Here is an 18,195-nt window from a genome sequence, read left to right as displayed (position 1 = left end):
GCTCTTGGGAATGAGATGTGCATTACAAGTTTATTTTTTTAAACCACAACATTTTTTGTTTCTTACTCTTTGTTTAAAACAAAGGAAAGGCACCAGTAAGTGTTATATCACTTTTATTGGTTTGAATATATGATATATTTGAATATGAAGTAAAATGAACAGTTTCCCCTTTAAAACCACTTCGACGGCAATGCTTATTTGTTTATGCTTTATAGCTATTTTACCTTGCTTAATTCATAGATGTAATGACTTTATGAGCAAAGGACCTTTGGTGAGGGGCGGGGCGGAACTCTCGGAAGTCATTTCAAAACAAAAGCCCTCGTCTGGTAAACGACAGTAGCTACTGACGGTAAACGACAGTAGCTGATAGGTAAAGGTTTTAAGCATAGGTTTTAAGATATCGTTGGACATAGGCCATTGAGACCGGCTTAAATGCCTTTTGGAGCCTATATTGTTAAGAATAGTGTACTAAGTGTCTTTTACCACAAGAGGGCTATTGTTATGAAATTACTTCAGAGAGTTCCGCCATGCCCCTCGAACAAAAATAATTTGGCCATTTAATATTGAAAAATCTAAAACAAAAAAGCAATTTACTGGTTTAAGAAAGAAAAACAATTGATGCAAAGGACTCGTGCTCCTGACTTTACCCTTATTGGAAGTATCATAATAATAACGATATGCAAAACCTAACAAACGTAATCATCTCAAGATTGATTCTGATGTTTTTAAAGGGGGGACGTGAGGTCAGCACAGGGTGGTAATGGGTGTGCTCGATTTAACCCAGGGAATGACAGAACGGGGAAATTCAATGTTACCGTGAAATGAAAATTACTACGATAATAAAATCAAGCGCACCCAACTCAATATGACCACGCCCACTGCCGTGGTTCAACCAATCACGATCTTCAAATCATTCAGCGGGAGAACCCGAACAGAATCGAGAGTTTTAGAAAGAAAGACAGGACGATTGTTTTTTACTGGAAAACGCTGCTATTCTATCATCTTAAATGTTTTCATTAGACGTTTAGTCCGACCGGGTATGTACGACACGTTGTCACCCATTATCAAACATGACATTATAAAGCCGAGTTTACATATTGTCACAAGTGTTAGCGATTGTTGTTAGCTAGCTGGGAAACTAGCTTGGTAACATGTCACTCACTGTGATGCAGAGGGTTTATGCAGGTATAGCTTGATCCTTTAGTCATTTTAAATTAACCAGGTATATCATGTCCAAGCCTTTCAGAGAGGTTGAAAATGATAGAAAGCTTAGGGTTATACTATTGTCAACCAGATTAATATAGAAACATATTGGGAGTGAATGGCATTAAGTCATTACATGATGTCTATTCAGACAAGTAGAAGACACAGTGTTAACATAATAACTATTAGACTGATGTAGAGTCAAGTGACACCAACATTATAATGTAGGTTTAGTTTTTTAAAATCAGTAAAACTAAGAACCTGACACGGGATTTTTGAGAACAAAATAATATAACGTACATGCCCATCACACTCAACCAGGGCAAAATGTGTGTCTTAATAGTAAGATAACACTGGGTTGAGCTGTAATTGTGATGGTACAACTATAATTATTTTTTAATTGTGTATTAAAGCTTTAATGAATTTGATCATCATGAAGTATTATGAGATTTGTATTTCCCTTTGTCTTGGTCTGAATGTATACATACATAGTTTACCTTCTTCCTGTTGAGGACGAGGCAACCAACACTTTAATAGAAAATAAATGTTGTTATTTAGTTGAACAAAAACATATTTGTAATTTTGTCAGAGCTTCGATAGGACCTTGGGTGTAGTGCCGACTAGGACCTAATGAGTTGCCGGTATCAATTACTGTATTAATAATAATAAATGTCTGTCTTTAGGATATAAACGATTGTTAGTTGCCAGAAGCATCATGCGACGCTCAGGAGCTCCCAGCCAGCTCTCAGGCAACGCTGTGAAAAAGCCTCGGTTTGTTTCCCCTGGAGCATCTCCTTCCTTTCTCACAGCTGAATTCAAGCCCCTTAGCCCTAAACTTGGTTTAGGCAATGCACTGGAAAAGGTAACATTTTCACAACATTTAACCTACAGTATAATATTTCAGTATTCGTTTGATTCCCTTAATCATCATTTATCATCCAGTGTTGTTGTTTAATTTTAATTTGCCTTCATTCTGCAGGTCCAGAGAAGTCTAACAGCACCAACTTTGGGTAAAACAGAGTTGAATGCCCAGCCCAAAGCTGCCCTTCCTGCTCCAACCTTGTCAAGGGCCCTGGCTCGTGTTCTCAGTGTGGCAGAAAGTAAGGAAAATGAGGCAAAACATCCTACCACTGTCTCAGAAGAGTACTCCGAAGACAACGGACCCGAAGGTAAGACACAGCGACTTGTGGCTGGGATATTACGGGCAACAGTAGTCATGTGCAGATTGTGCAACAAATCCACATTGGAACAGGGGCTGTCCCTGCTGCTGTCCCTGCTGCTTTTGTTATAGGTATGGTTGTGTAAAGTACTGTGAGAGTGAGGGGAACACATATTTCATTAAATGCTTCTTACCTATTTCACTATTACATAATATGTTATCTGACATCATCTGCAATACAAAAATGAAAAGGCTGTCTGGAAACCTACATATCACTGAACTACATATCAACATATTGGGAGATATGACAATTAGCTTTGAACATGGTCTACATGTGTATGAGGTATGAACTGATACAAAAAATATCAAATCGTAGTATGTTCTTGATATTGTCAATACTCAACACAGTAAACAGTCCAAACATTATTTAGGACTAAGTATGAATATTGTTAAACAAGTTGCACCAAACATTGTAGCCCCCCTAGTAAATATATGCAATAAATCGTTCCAACAAGGTATTTTTTCCAATGAAATGAAAATCGCGAAGGTGATTCCGGGTTTTCAAATCTGGTGATAAATGAAGTCTTAATAACTATAGACCCATTTCTTTACTGCCACAATGTCTGGAGTAATTCCTCAGCAAATGTAATATACTATGCCCCAGCCAATATGGATTTCAGAAAAATCACTCTTCTTCAGCAGTAATGGAACTGGTTGAAGAAATTACCAACAATATTGAGAAAAAAATGATTACAGCTGGTATTGACCTTAAAAAGGCTTTGGATACTGTGAACCATACTATACTGTTACACAAATTAGAACATTATGGCATAAGGGGTCAAGCAAAATAAGAGAAGAGTTATCTGATAAATAGGCTAAAATATGTGGATATAGACGAGGCGAAATCAAACAATCTTCCTATAACATGTGGAGTCCCTCAAGGATCAATCTTAGGTCCAAAACTGTTCCTGATTTATATTAATGACATTATCAACACCTCAGACCTGTTAAAATTCATTTTGTTTGCCGATGATACCACCATTTTCTGCTCCCATCATAATCTTGCCGATCTTGTTAAAATTGTGATTGTGGAATCAGAAATACTATGTAACTGGTTTGCAGTTAATAAATTATCCCTTAATGTGGCCAAAACAAATTACATGTTATTCAATACAAAGTGAGAGTAGAAATGACTGCATTAAACGGATTTGCAATACCGAGATAGAAAAAGTTGGTGCATGTACATTTTTAGGACTGCTTGTTGACAAAAAACTCAACTGGAAGCACCATATCATTGATGTACAAACTAAACTGTCAAAAACAATAGGTATTTTGTATCTTACTAAGAACATTCTCGAGGAAAAATACTCAGAACTCTTTATAACAGTCTATTTCTCCCTTACCTTTACTACTGCTCCGAAATATGGGGAAACACGTACGCAACAAATCTACAAAAAATAATAACATCCCAAAAAAAAGTATTACGAATAGTCTGTGGTGTTGGTAAATATGAACATACAACTCCCATATTTAAAAAAAACCTCAATCTATTACAATTTTTTGACATAGTAAAACTTAAAACAATACTGATTATGCACAACATTTTCCATAACAAAATGCCTACTAACCTTCAAAAGCAGTTCCAAAGCACAGTCAGGAAATACTCAACTAGCATCCTAACTGGTTGTGTAGCAAGCCCTGTAGAACAACCATCAAATCACACAGCTTATCATAATCGGAGTTAGAACGTGGAATGGACTTCACCCAGACCTTTCAAGTATCACTTGTCATCAACAATTCAAAACTAAATTAAAAAAATGTATATTTGCAGATTACTCCAGCTAACAAATATTGGGTGTTCCCAGAATCAATATTTTTTTTATAGAAATAATAACTTCTCAGTTTGTTTATTTATTTAATATTGTTTACATTACTTTTTATTTATTTGTTCCTTCTTATTTATTTTCATCGTTATGCGGTTGAATTAGTATTTCAGGCTTGGAAATTGCCTTGTAATATTTGTATTGGTGTATATGAGTGCATTTGGGTACTTATACACCTGAACTTATGTGCTTATGTATATTTTGTGTATGTGTGAACATAAAAAAAGTCACTTGAAAATAAGTGTCCACAATGTTTATATGCATATATTATTATTATTATTTATTTGCCAAGTACATGTGTACATACATATTTTTTTATATATAGTATTTTCCTTTTCAAAAAAGATAGTCAACTGCTATTGACATGTGCAGAAAATGACCCTACATGTATATCTAGTTTTCATATATATATGCATTTATTTATTTTTTCCCCAACTTCAATTAATTTTTTCTCTAGTTTTTCTTTATTTCTTTGTACTCCTTAATTTCTATACGTTTTTGACGCAATAATGCCAATGTTATATTAGGATGATTCTCGGGAGGGCTACTTCCCATAAGCTATGCTTCAGCCCTCCCGCTTCTACTCATTTTGTTTATCTTTGTGTGTATGAATTATACTTTTTTCTTTTTTGGATGAATTAGTAGAATAAATAATTTTAAATTTTAAAAAAAGTATGTAAATTTGAATGTATGCTCTCTGGTTCTCATGCCAAGTATTGTGAATACCTTTAACTAAATTAATTAGTGCACAGTTATTATCTTTGGTTGCAGAATCTTAAAATGCATGTGAAGAATACTTATTTGTTGTTCATTCAGTTCCTTTTTGGCTGCAGAAGGTAGTCTGTTTTCACTCCAACCAATAACGCTTGCCCCCTTCTCTCCACATGGTTTTACTATAATCACACACAGATGCATTTGTAAACATCACCTCCACCGTCACATTATCGATGCTTTTCCTTGATTTGACTACTCTATAATAAGCAAAGTTGTGCTTCAGTTAAATGTCCATTGAGTGATTTTCATAAGTTTATACGTAAAACCTGTAAGAAGCCGCATCATGTAACACCGCTCTCCTATTCCGCAGTGCCCGACCGTCCTGCCTCTATGGCTAATAATAATCACACACACACACACACACACACACACACACACACACACACACACACACACACACACACACACACACACACACACACACACACACACACACACACACACACACACACACACACACACACACACACACACACACACACACACACACACACACACACACACACACACACACACACACACGAGGGCTGGATGTTTGTTAAACCGGGGCGGGTTGAGTGACAGCAGGTCCAGCATTATGTAAATTAGCGGGGTAGTGCAGCGGCAGCGCGGGGAAGATTAGGACTGTGCTCGGGATCAGTGAGCCGCCTCCTCCTGCACGAGCAACTAGTGCCGCTGTTTTCCTCACAAAACACCACTCTGTGCTCGCCTCAGTACCCTTTCTATACGCATTTCCTAAACACATTTTTTAATCATATGAATCGTTATTTTTGTAACCTTTCTTCACTGTAGACGGCTGAAAATTGATAAACGCTGATATTCCCGCGGGCACGCGCAGCTCGCTCGCAAACCCCTCCCCCTTCACATAGTTAAACCAGCGCTACATCAAAGCGTCACTCACTTTGGGAAAATAGACCCCCTGACCCCTAATAACCTGTAATAATACACTACTTAAAGGCAGTGTTACATATTTGTGCAGGACACAGAGCTTCGGTTGCCGTCCCTATTTTATAATGTTGAGGCAGTGCTGTGCTCTGTGCTGTGCTTGGTTTGGGTTTTAGAGAGACCGAGCTGTAAGTAGGTCGGGCTGGGTTTAAGCGGCTTAACTACGTCAGCCTAAGCTGGGAGGAATTCATCCAAAGCCCTCCGCGGTAGGCGGGGGCCTAAACGAGGCTGGCCTAGTTAAGCCTGATTCTTATTGTGTGCAGCACAGGCTGTTTTTGTTGTGCAACGTGGCTGAGAGGGAACCTAGGAGTAGAGTATAAATCCATGCACATTTTAGAAATAGCATATGTTTGATTTAGAAGTAGAATAGAAGGTACATTTGAGATATATGGGAATGAGACCAGAGTTGGTTTTATCACCGTGGACCAGGATAACCCAGCAGCAGGGACAAAAAAGACAGGTGGGAAGAGTAAGGAGCATCAGTTTTGAGAGTGGCTGCTGAACGCAGAAATCCATAGGCTGGACTTGGCTTACGAGGGACCGCTATGCTATAAGATGGCATCCAGCTCTGTGTTTTTGTCCAGTATGGTGGGTAAAGCTCGCTCGTCCAACTTCACCCTCTCTGAGAAGCTGGACCTGTTGAAGCTGGTCCGTCCTCACATCCGCATCCTGGAGGAACACACCAACAAGCATGCAGTCATCGTGGACAAAAACAAGTGCTGGGAAACTGTTGCCGAGCTATACAACGCTTTGGGAGGAGACAGACCCCATCGCACCGCTCAGGGCCTTAGAACCCTCTACAAGAGGTTGAAGGAGTCAGCCAAGCAGGAAGTGATGCAGCGGAGACACGCCCAGCCAGAGTACAGATCGAGCATCTCTGAGCCTACCAGGAGAATCATGGAGATGATCCCTCACCTGTTTCAGCACGTGCCCATCCATGAGAAGGACCAGGCACTGCGCAGGTACAGTGTGATATGCACCCACGAGCACAGACACTCATTTAATACAGACCTAAAGGTATAACTCGACAGTCAGCTGAAAGTTTAGCAAGAACATTGACAGTTTTAAGTCAGGACACTGACTCATCTGTTAGAGGAGGAGGGAGGGGAGGGGCTGAACTCGCAGCTCAGAAACCAATCAGATAACACACTCTGTGTACAGCGTCAGGCACAACAGGAAAATACAGTATGTCCTGTTGTTATTTACTGGAAGAAAACTACTCATTAGTAGTTTTTTGTTTTATCCACATAAAAAAACAGATTTTCTTTGATTAATCTGCCAATTTAATTTAAGGTCAATTGTAGTGTTTTTATTTGTTTGGAAAAGGCAATTACAAATAAAAAATTCCACCCCAAAATAATTCTTTAAACGTGTTTTCCAGTGCTACATAAAGGAAGCACATTTGGCAGAATAACTGATATTGTGTCAGGAAAGCACACAGAAGACAACAAACCCTGTAGTTTCATTTCAGTTTATTTAAGACTTGGCAAGGGTTAATAGCAAAAAAAGAAAGGATAATTCGTAATACAAAAAACAGAACAATTTATCATTCAACTTGAAAAAAACATTCATCTAAACTGTGTTTTCTGAGCCTGGATGAGTACAGAGTCATGTACACTTAAAATTGTACATCAGATGTCTTAGGATGCCTCACGTCACATGTAGAACACAGAGAACACAAAATGGCACCACGCTATCTGCATACTTGAAGCAACACCTTTATTGTATCGTAATAATTGAGCCTCTGCATACTACTCGTTGTGTAGCTGCACCAAAAATGAACCATAGACATAAAAATGAAAAATGTTATTTACTGTTTTTAATGCTTAATGTCTTGCCTTGTGTTGAAAAGTGCTATATAAATAAACTTGCCTTGCCTTGCCTTGCCTTGCCTTACTGTTGGTTTGTTACCAGCATAAATGTGTTATTTTTACTTTGGTAAATCGCCAATTTCCTCTTGTATAGTCTTATTTTACAGTAGATCCTTGAAAAATGCTGGTTAAGCACTCTCGTCTGACTTAATTGTATCCTTTATTCCATTTGTAGATTAATATACAGCAAGCACAACTCTCCTGTGGAACATCCTGGCAGCAGCTCCTCTCTGGCTGGACTCCAGGATTACTCAGCAGCTGTCCCAAGTATCCCCCATGAGGTGGTCCAGCTGGACCCTGAAGAGGATGTAAAACCACCGCCAGACCTCCCCATCCTCTCCACACACTCGGAGCCAGGGCTGGATGGAGGCCAGGAGCCGGAGGCAGAGCACGACTTGGGCAGCGTTCACGATTACGAAGCATCCCTCTCCCCCGTCACTTCCTCCGTGAACATCACCCTCTCCACATCGCCGATACCGTTACGTTGCGACCTCTTTCCCAACGACCTCTACCCTCACCACGAACCTGACAGGTTTCGCTCTCTGCACCTCGCCAAAGAGGAGCACGAGTTGGTGGTAGCCAATCACAAGAAGGTTGCCCTGTACCTGGAGGAGAAGAGGGAGGGGCTGAAGAGGAAACAGGATCTGGAGGAGGAACTTCTGAGAGCCAAGATCAAAGTGGAGAAACTAAGAGCTGCTCGACTGAGACACGGACTGCCAATTCCTCTATAGTGACCATGAACACACACATCAGTGTTTGAAAAGTAGAGGCTCTGAGGAGCTTAAAGTGCGGAGAAGAAGCTGGGGAGCTATCACACTCATCAGTTTTTATTTGGAGGGCTGTTTCAGAACTTGAATTTTCTTTTGGAAACATAGTGCCTCGTACAAACAATGAAAGCCTGTTTGCATATCGCAGGATAAGCCTGACCAGTCCGTGTGTATACTTGTCATTGTTTAAATGTATCTTCATTTACACTTTTTAATAGAAGCAGTAACACAACTTGTAAATGCCCATATTATAGACACTGTGAGAGCCAAAATAGGCAAAAAAAAAAGAAGTGATATCAACGTTTTGAAAGGAATATTATTAGTGATAAATGGCATGTACCACGATGGTGCTTATCCGTCCTAGATCCGCCCCTATGATGTATGCATCTGTTATCATATTATTAATGATTCACTACTAACTGGAGTATCTTAAAAAGAAAAAATCCACTTGATCTAACGAATCTGAACGAAAAAAGAAAAAAAACATTATCTTGTAGCACTTTAAGGTATCCAAGCTAGCGGCGCTTATACAGTATTCTGTATGTTAACAAGGAAATATAAGCACAAAAAAACAAAGTTACACTTTGTAAAACTGAGAAGTGTTCAGAAACCCTGCACTGAAGCACAAGTTAAACTGAAGGCCTTAAACACGAGATGCTACTGATGGCAAATCTTGTTCTGTGAGTTGCTGTACATCGAAGTGAGTTTAAGTCCTAATTCTCTCTGGTTGCTGAATTAATGGCGAGTTAGGCGATCAAAAATGTGGACTTAGATTTGCGATGTTATCGTTATTTAATGTATGTGACATTGATTGTATTGTAATGTTTATTGGTATATGAATGTTGTCAGTTTCTTTTACACTTTGTGCTTATGTGTACTTGTTTTTATAAAAAAATAAAAATAAATACTCCTGATTTTGTGTTTATTACAAACATGCATTCGCTCCGATTCGCTCTCATGATTTCAACCTCCCTTAGGAAGATCTCTTACTTTGGTGTTTTGTCAAAATCACATGATGGCAAAGGGTCCTTACACTTTTATTTCTAACAGGGCATGAGTAGCACTTAAGTTTTCGTGCTTGTGAATTTATGAAGTGGTCTATCATGTTCGATATGAAGCTCTAGTATGATGTGTAGACTGGTGCAGCAGTGACCCCTGCTGGTGAGTTATGCAAAGTTTGTATTAGATATTTATTTTGTTTTCACAATATTATATGTCTTTGTGTTTCAGGATTAAATGGTGACCCTCAGTTGACTTCAGGGTCAGTCGGTGTTTCTGGAGCGGCAGGCCCAGACGCTGGCTGCAGTCAGGATGGAGTGCGGTACCACAGTGTGATGTGGTGTAAAGCCAGTAAGAAGAAACACAAGCGCTGGGAGGGCGATGCAGTCCTGATTACAAGAGGACGCACCGCCACACTGAAAGACATGGAGGGGAAGGACATTGGAAAGGGTGAGACAGAGACACCCCAGTTTAGATTTAGTCTTTACTTATCGTCATATTAAGTTCGGTGGGAGAAAGAGGGGCGTGGCAGTTTTCTTTCCCTGTGACAGTTGAATAACCAGTATGTAGGATTCACAGGGATCAATTGGCATACAAAGAAATATGTTATTCATAACTTTGTTTTCATTAGGCTTTATCACCTGAAACAAAGAGTTGTGCTTTTGTCATCTTTTTGATAAGGGATTTCAAAGTCTGAGAATGTAAGCCGCCTCTCAGATAAAGCATCAACAAAGCCAATCCCCAAACACCCCTTTTGTCTTTTTGCTTAGTTTTGTATAATTCCTGGATCCCAATTGGATTATGATTAAACTGGTTGATCAAAAAGACACCCAACAACTGAGCCATAACTTGAGTCTACACCAAATGCATAACAAATTCAGGCATTTATTAGTTAATGCTTTCCCTAAACTATGGCATCTCTTTGAACAATTAACACACATTTAAGCCACTCTATATGATCTGTCAACCAATGTAATACTGGACCTAGAGAGGTCCTTTTGCATTTTTGTTACCTGAAATCTTTAACATATGTCACTTTAAATGTTAATTACATACATACATACATACATACATACATACATACACAAGATGTACAATTTTAAGTAGATTTACTGAACATTTAAAACTCGTTTTTTCCCCAATACACACTGTCATATGTTCATTGTCTATGCCTGTGCATGTTTGTGTGTAGGTAGTGGCTACAAGGTGTCTACGCTGGCCTCCCTCTCTGATGGAGAGACCCTGATGATCGGAGGGAAGGAGGTGGAGGTGATGGGCATCATCTCAGCTGAGGACTTTGCCAGGGGACGTTGTTTCCAAGAGGTGCAGGTAGAGGGGCCAGTATCAAAGACGGCTCCACCTCCCTCTCGTGGCCCGGGGTCCAAAGCTTTCTGCTCCCCACTGCTGTCAGGCAGAGCAGATCATCCAGGGTCCAACCCAGAGAAGGAACAAACCTGCAAACCCCGCCATGACCCGCTGGCTGCAGGTGTGTAGTAATGATAATACTTCTTTATGATATGTCAGGATTGTTAGTAAACATGATTTCCAAGAACGCCAGTAAGGGTTTTACCGGGAAATAAAAGGCCTGGATGGCCAAGGAATATAAGAGCAGTATGTAAGTTATTCAGAAGCTGAACTCACGCTTTGTGCATGGGTTTTACAGTCTTAATAGGGATCAATGGAGTAATAGTATATCATTAGGTTTTATAAAACCTAAACTTATACTCAATAGCACTATACTCATTCATGCATTACTTTGTTTCTCAAAATATATCTTCTCTTGTGTTGAACAATCAGACTGTGAAAACAAGATAATTTTACATTATTTGTTTATATATATTTATTGAACAGGGACCATGCAAAGAAATACATAAATCTCAAAGAGAGAAGAGATGCTATATGCCAGAATATAGTTTAAAGCTCATTTCCACCTGCAGTCCCTGGGCAGGTACACACATCACAATCAACAAAACATTTCCTGGTGCTTATTACACTAACAATTAAAACAGATCAAAATAAAGATGTATAAAATAGAAATACTAGTACAATTGTCAATATATCTTTAACTTTACAGTTCATTTAAAATTGTTTATGTGAACAATAAAGAAATCATCTTGTTATATTGCCTCTAGTGTGCATTATGTGGAAACATACTCAGAACTCTGGATCTTTCTCAGGCGCTCTGGTGATGCCTCGCCCCTCCGCTAACCACCAGTGGTCTAACAACAAGGCGGGGCTTCCTGTGGTGGACGTTGTTATTGACCCTTACCTGACGACCCAACTGCGCCCCCACCAGAGGGACGGCCTGCTCTTCCTCTATGAGTGTGTCATGGGCTTGAGGTAATGGAGCCGTTCTTGAACCACTTATCGTCTGTAGTTCGTCTCATCAACAGATGATATTAATGTGTTTCATTGTGTAGAGCTGTGGGGCGCTACGGGGCTATCCTGGCTGACGAGATGGGTCTGGGGAAGACCCTCCAGAGCGTGGCGCTGGCCTGGACGCTGCTTAAACAAGGCCCATACGGGGGGAAACCGGTTGCTAAGCGTGTCCTCGTGGTCACTCCTGGTAGCCTAGTACACAACTGGGGGGCGGAGTTTAACAAGTGGCTGGGCCGAGAGCGGATCAACGTTTTCACTGTGGATCAGGTGAGGAGAGGGGGGGGGGGGGGGAATTATTTATTTGATGAACAAGAGAGAGACCTCAATTGTCCGAAATGACATGTTGTGTGTTTTAAGAGATTTCAGCATCTGAGATGTAACAAAACAACATAATGAGTAACAGTGAAAGCTGTCAAAACTAAAGTTATTTAAAGTGATGCATAATATATTTTTTTAAACCAGCCATTTAAATTGTTTATTGTGTATTTGGTACCTCTGTGCTCTTGTTGAATTCTGTGTCTAATTGATATTGAATTTACGGTGATCTATGACTTCTCCTGGTCTGTTGGCCTTTTTTCTGAATCACCTCTTTTCCTTAATCTAGCATATATGAAGTCATTAATATTATTCATCCTTTGTTGACATACGTACAGGACAACAGGATCGAGAAGTTTGTGTTATCTCCTCTGCACAGCGTTCTTGTGATCAGCTATGAAATGCTGCTGCGCTGCCTGGACCAGGTACCTTCACCTTGTCTGTCAAGTGTGCATTCTACAATTAGCCTTTATTGTCTTTCGTTATATTAATGTATCTCATGATTACAGGTACAGAAAGTGGAGTTCGGTCTTGTGATTTGTGACGAAGGCCACAGATTAAAGAACAGCAGCATCAAGACGTCTTCAGCCATCAGCAGCCTGAGCTGTAGTCGCAGAGTCATACTGACAGGTACTCACCGTCGCTGAGATACAGAGGAAGCTGGAGGAAAACTGTCTCTGACAAACAATGCACAACGAAACGTGTCTTTGTGTTTTGCAGGCACCCCGGTTCAGAACGACCTGCAGGAGTTTTATGCGATTATAGAGTTTGTTAACCCGGGCATCCTCGGGTCATCCACTGGGTATAGGAAGGTTTACGAGGAGCCCATTCTACGCTCCAGACAGCCCGGCTGTGCTGAGGTAATACAACCTCTGACCTTTTTGTTTTTTTATTTCGATATAGTCACTGCATATATACAGTACATACACTGCCAATGCACATTTGGGAATTCATGTGTTTTTCTTTCTCTCTACAATAGCTATTCTTACAGAGCCTAAAACGGTTTAATTTAGGGACCAAATCTATGTTTTGTGCACCCCAAAAAATAAGCATTTCATTACTTCAATTTAGTCGATGTCCCTGTCACAACAGGGGAGAATAAAATAGATTTTTTATCTGTTTTCCAGCCCAGAATTTTTTTATTAACCCTCGATCTTTATATAACTGCAACGGGACAATTGCACTCTAAACGTTGTGTGAACTGTGGACCCCATTTCTTCTTTGACTTTTATGCATTCAACTCAGTGGTTATATTAAAAAACATTTTTATAAACTACATTTTAAGTCCAAAGCCTGTTAAGTAAATGTCCCTTATCCAATTTCAACTTTGGAAACCCAAGAGTTACTATATAATATAATATACATCTTCAATTAATTGTGCACTTAAGGAACATGTGCCGAACATGTGCCGATTTTAAAACGGCACACATTGCTTCATGCAAAGTCAAATTTATTTTGAAAGCGGACTTGTTATACTTTAAAAGCCTGAAACATCATTCATAAAAATAAGGATATAACTCTCAGCCAGCAGACTTTACCTGATCAAGCTTGTGGCATGCAATTCCAAACATTTGAATGAGTGTATAAAGAAAACGTTATCTGGCAATAAACCTGATTTAATTTAATCTCTGCCGTCAGGAGGAGAGGGTTTTGGGGGAAGAGCGAGCGGCGGAGCTCTCTCGTCTGACCGGGATGTTCATCCTGAGACGGACGCAGGAGATCATCAACTGCTACCTGCCTCCTCGTCTGGACTGGACGTTGTTCTGCGAGCCTTCCCCTCTGCAGCGGGACCTGTACCAGCAGCTCCTCGGCCACAGAGTCTTCAGAGCCTGCCTCCAGGGCTCCACGCAGACTCACACTCACCTGGCCTGCATCACCGCCCTGAAGAAGCTCTGCAACCACCCCGGGCTGCTGCACTCCACCGTGAAGGTAACACTCTCTGCTGCTAGGAAGGGGAGGGAAACAACACCCATCACTAATGAGACAAGTTGATCGTTTTTCGAAAAAGCTCCACATGGATTTTTATAATCTAGCCTTTTTATATCGTCTTTGTTTTAATTAGTTAACTTCTTTATATTTCTCATACATGTTTTATGGTTTTTGTATGTTGTGTTGATTTTAGTACCTGTGTTTCTAACTTTGATTATCTTGTAAAGCTGTTTGAGCTGCAGTTTATGTTATTAATTAGGCTTTATAAATTATCTTTTCATTGTTATTACAATTGTTTTTATTAAATATTCGTCCAGCCACTTAATATCTTGATCTGATAGGACAGCACCAACTCTGTTCAATGCAGTTTGCATTTATGTCTTAGTGTCAAGAGATTTCCCCCCCAGTCTTAACTGTAAGTACTGTGTTATATTTCTCAGGAAAAACAAGAGAGCGGTTCAGTGGAGAACACTTTATACGACGGCCTGGCTGAGCTCTTCCCAGAATCCTACTCTTCAGGTGGACTCAACACGGCTGACTCTGGAAAACTTCTGGTGCTGTCGGACTTACTGAGCGTCATCAGACAACTCAACCCTACAGACAGGTGTGTGTGTGTGTGTGTGTGTGTGTGTGTGTGTGTGTGTGTGTGTGTGTGTGTGTGTGTGTGTGTGTGTGTGTGTGTGTGTGTGTGTGTGTGTGTGCGCGCGCGCGTGCGTATTTGCGTGTGTACTTTTGCATTTGCATGTGTACTTTTGTCCATATATACTGACAGTGTGTGTGCCCCTGTAGGGTGGTCGTAGTGTCCAACTATACTAAGACACTTGACATGCTGCAGGACTTGTGTGTTCACATGAGCTACACCTTCTGCCGACTGGACGGACACACCCCCACCGGCCAGAGGCAGCGGCTGGTCGACGGGTTTAACAGTCCTTACTCTCTGAACTTCCTGTTTCTGCTGAGCTCTAAAGCAGGCGGGGTGGGGCTCAATCTGATCGGGGCTTCCCACCTGGTGCTGTATGACATCGACTGGAACCCTGCCAATGACATGCAGGTAAGACACACACTGAGACATGGTTAGAATTTACTTGTATATAGACTCTTCTTGCACTATTTCTATTTTATTTGTATTTACTTGCACATCTCCAAACAATCTCTTGCACTATTTTATCTGTTGTATTTGTTCCATGTCCTATATATATGTTGCACTGTTGGAGGAGCCTGTGACCTAAGTTTTTCATTGCCATATCTACACTGTAGCTAATGTGCCGATGACAATAAAGCCTTGAATTTAACTTGAAAGGTAAAAAGTCTTTAACACTGCTTTCTTTGTTTTTGGTCTCCTCTGTCTTACGCACATATTTTGGGGACCTTCACACCTGACCTCTTTTATTGGGTCAATCAAATAGTGGTTTTAGAGCTTTTTTTGAGTTTAGGCTGGTGTGAAAACTGTCAATTGAACCCTGTTTCACTCTGGCCCTCACTCGCATCACTTATATATACATACATATCCACCAGATGGTGCTGTGAACATTTGTGTGTTTTCTTCCCTGAACTTTTTCCTCTCTTCTGTGTCAAGGCCATGGCTCGGGTGTGGAGAGATGGTCAGAAGAAGACTGTGCACATTTATCGTCTCCTCACCGCCGGTCAGAAAACTCACATGCACACAATCAGCCAGACTGCTGAGCATATCATGATCCAGACTCCAGCTTTATGTCTGGGTGTGTGTTATTTCCTTTCAGGCACTATTGAGGAGCGTATATTCCAGAGACAGGTGGCCAAACAGGGGCTCTCTGGGACAGTGGTGGACCTGGGCAAAAAGGCGGAGCACACCAGCTTCTCCACCAGTGAACTGCGAGATCTGTTTAGCCTGACAGACACACTCTGTCTGACACACGACCTGCTGAACTGCAGCTGCAGCATGGACGGCTCGGCCCACGGTAGGCATCGGGGCGACGAAAAAGACAGTTATCCCCCAAAATAATTATTTGAATATATTGCTCTACTTAACTTGAATTTGTGAAGAAAACTGTTTTACATGCATACCTTCACTGCGAACGTGAAATATAAAGACTGAGAAAAAAATTGAAGAATTTAAGTAAATGGCGGCCATGTTTGACAACAGCAAAACATTTACAAACAACTTCGATATTATTCAGGTTACATGAATCTATTGGTATGCTCGACTACTACTGTACTTCCCAAACACAATTTTGTTGCATTTTATGTGGAAGTGTTTATATATTAAGTTATTTATTTTTTTAATTGGTGCGTTTGGGTAGTATTGAGCATACAATTGGATTCATGCACCATTTTCCTCATGATTTTAAATAGGCTAAGTAACTGACTAAAATCATTAAAAAAAAAAATTGTATGGATTAAGAACTTGTTTAACTCCCTGTTTTCTTCTCCCTTAGCTGTCGAAGAGGAAGACGAGCAGGTTTCTGCTAGGCCATGCCAGCTCGGTCGTCAAGGTGACCGCGGGGGGGCGCCACAGAAGCCTCTCAGCATGTCTGAGCTGATGCAGTGGAGACATTTCTCTGGTGACACACACACCTTCTCAGACCCTTACCTCGATCTCGCACGAAAACACATCACCTTCGCCTTCCAGACCACCATCTCTCACACCGCTCCATGAACACACACAGATTACACTCTAGATATAGAAGACACACACACACACACACACACACACACACACACACACACACACACACACACACACACACACACACACACACACACACACACACACACACACACACACACACACACACACACACACACACACACACACACACACACACACACACACACACACACACACACACACACACACACACACACACTAGTTTTACATGTTTTCGTTCAGGCTCTCTGGGCTTTGTCAGCAGCCTGGCAACAAACACTCAACAGCGCGGCCAACGATGGCAATGAGTGACATTACTGACATTCTTTATCTATTCTTAAACATTGTTCTTTATTTATTCAAAGTAATTTACTGTAAAACTTCATAAAATATGTGAAATTCAATGTGTGAACATTTGCTATTGACTGAATAATTCTTCCTGGTAAATCAACCACTTCAGATGCGTGTAAGAATGAGGCAGATTATAAGTGTTTGTGTACCAGGTATGTTTTATATCCACACTCGGTAGATAAGCACGCTCCAGCGGTATTTCTGTGTCCATCTAGAGTAATTTTTACTGTGATTTAGAGGATTTATGTCGTTCTGAGAAATGTTTAGTTGACAGACCTTGGGTGGCATGGAGAGAATGTGTATACAACCATCCATAGAAAATACTCAGTTCAAGGCCGTGTGCATCAGGAGCTGAATCTCCCTTTACAATATGAGTTTTTCTGCTTTAAATTCACAGTTAATCTGATATAAGGACAACTTCTTTGTCGTGTCGGCGTTTTTTTTTAATGGGGGCCATAGTTGGATCTGTTCCGTCTGTCATTTTGCAACATGCTCCTGCTCTTCAACACAAAGCTGCTGTGTGGGAGTTATCTCGTTGCACGTGAGAGCGTCCTGAATCTACATGTGATTTGTTCTCGCGTCTGTCAGATTGACAGAGCTCCAACATAATAAGTCTTTACATAAACAGGGTAATTATTATTTATGGGATGCTCACCATTTTGCGTGATTGTTCAGCACATTGTTGCATAATAAATGGGTCTCTTTCTCTGAGATGTTTAGCTTTCCCTTTAGTGAATATAACGGCCGCAGCTAGGCGGTCAGTGTGTGTGCTATACTTGAAGTATCGTTGTGACACCTTTGTGGCCACAATGTGAATTTAAACTGTTGATGCCAGTCCAGTCTCTTTGGAATCCAATGTCAGCTTTCAGAAGCTAATGAATTTCGGATAGTAAAACAAGACTGAGAGCAATTCCAGTAGTTGTTGAGCTTTTTCAGTCTGGACATTGCATTAACATGGTGAATATGCTTTAAACTCTTTTTAAACTGCTCTAAA

General features: G+C 40.5%; 2 protein-coding genes across 2 annotated transcripts; both read left to right on the top strand.

Moving 5' to 3' along the window:
- Positions 1-934: 934 nt before the first annotated feature.
- Positions 935-16,922, top strand: rad54b (RAD54 homolog B). The gene is made up of 16 exons (XM_034103517.2): positions 935-1,037; positions 1,887-2,065; positions 2,183-2,372; positions 9,833-10,051; positions 10,794-11,087; positions 11,779-11,941; positions 12,022-12,247; positions 12,634-12,720; positions 12,805-12,925; positions 13,016-13,155; positions 13,934-14,224; positions 14,665-14,828; positions 15,014-15,275; positions 15,801-15,867; positions 15,964-16,161; positions 16,639-16,922. The coding sequence occupies exons 2-16, from the start codon at positions 1,919-1,921 to the stop codon at positions 16,857-16,859; spliced, it is 2,790 nt and encodes a 929-aa protein (XP_033959408.1). The 5' UTR covers positions 935-1,037; positions 1,887-1,918; the 3' UTR covers positions 16,860-16,922.
- On the top strand, positions 6,258-9,423 carry LOC117461583 (fibrinogen silencer-binding protein). The gene is made up of 2 exons (XM_034103518.1): positions 6,258-6,926; positions 8,011-9,423. The coding sequence occupies exons 1-2, from the start codon at positions 6,520-6,522 to the stop codon at positions 8,564-8,566; spliced, it is 963 nt and encodes a 320-aa protein (XP_033959409.1). The 5' UTR covers positions 6,258-6,519; the 3' UTR covers positions 8,567-9,423.
- Positions 16,923-18,195: the final 1,273 nt, after the last annotated feature.

Source organism: Pseudochaenichthys georgianus, chromosome 16, assembly GCF_902827115.2.
Source record: "Pseudochaenichthys georgianus chromosome 16, fPseGeo1.2, whole genome shotgun sequence".
NCBI classification, from domain to species: domain Eukaryota; kingdom Metazoa; phylum Chordata; class Actinopteri; order Perciformes; family Channichthyidae; genus Pseudochaenichthys; species Pseudochaenichthys georgianus.
Note: the sequence above shows the minus strand (reverse complement) of the source record. Positions and strands in the feature narration are given on the sequence as shown.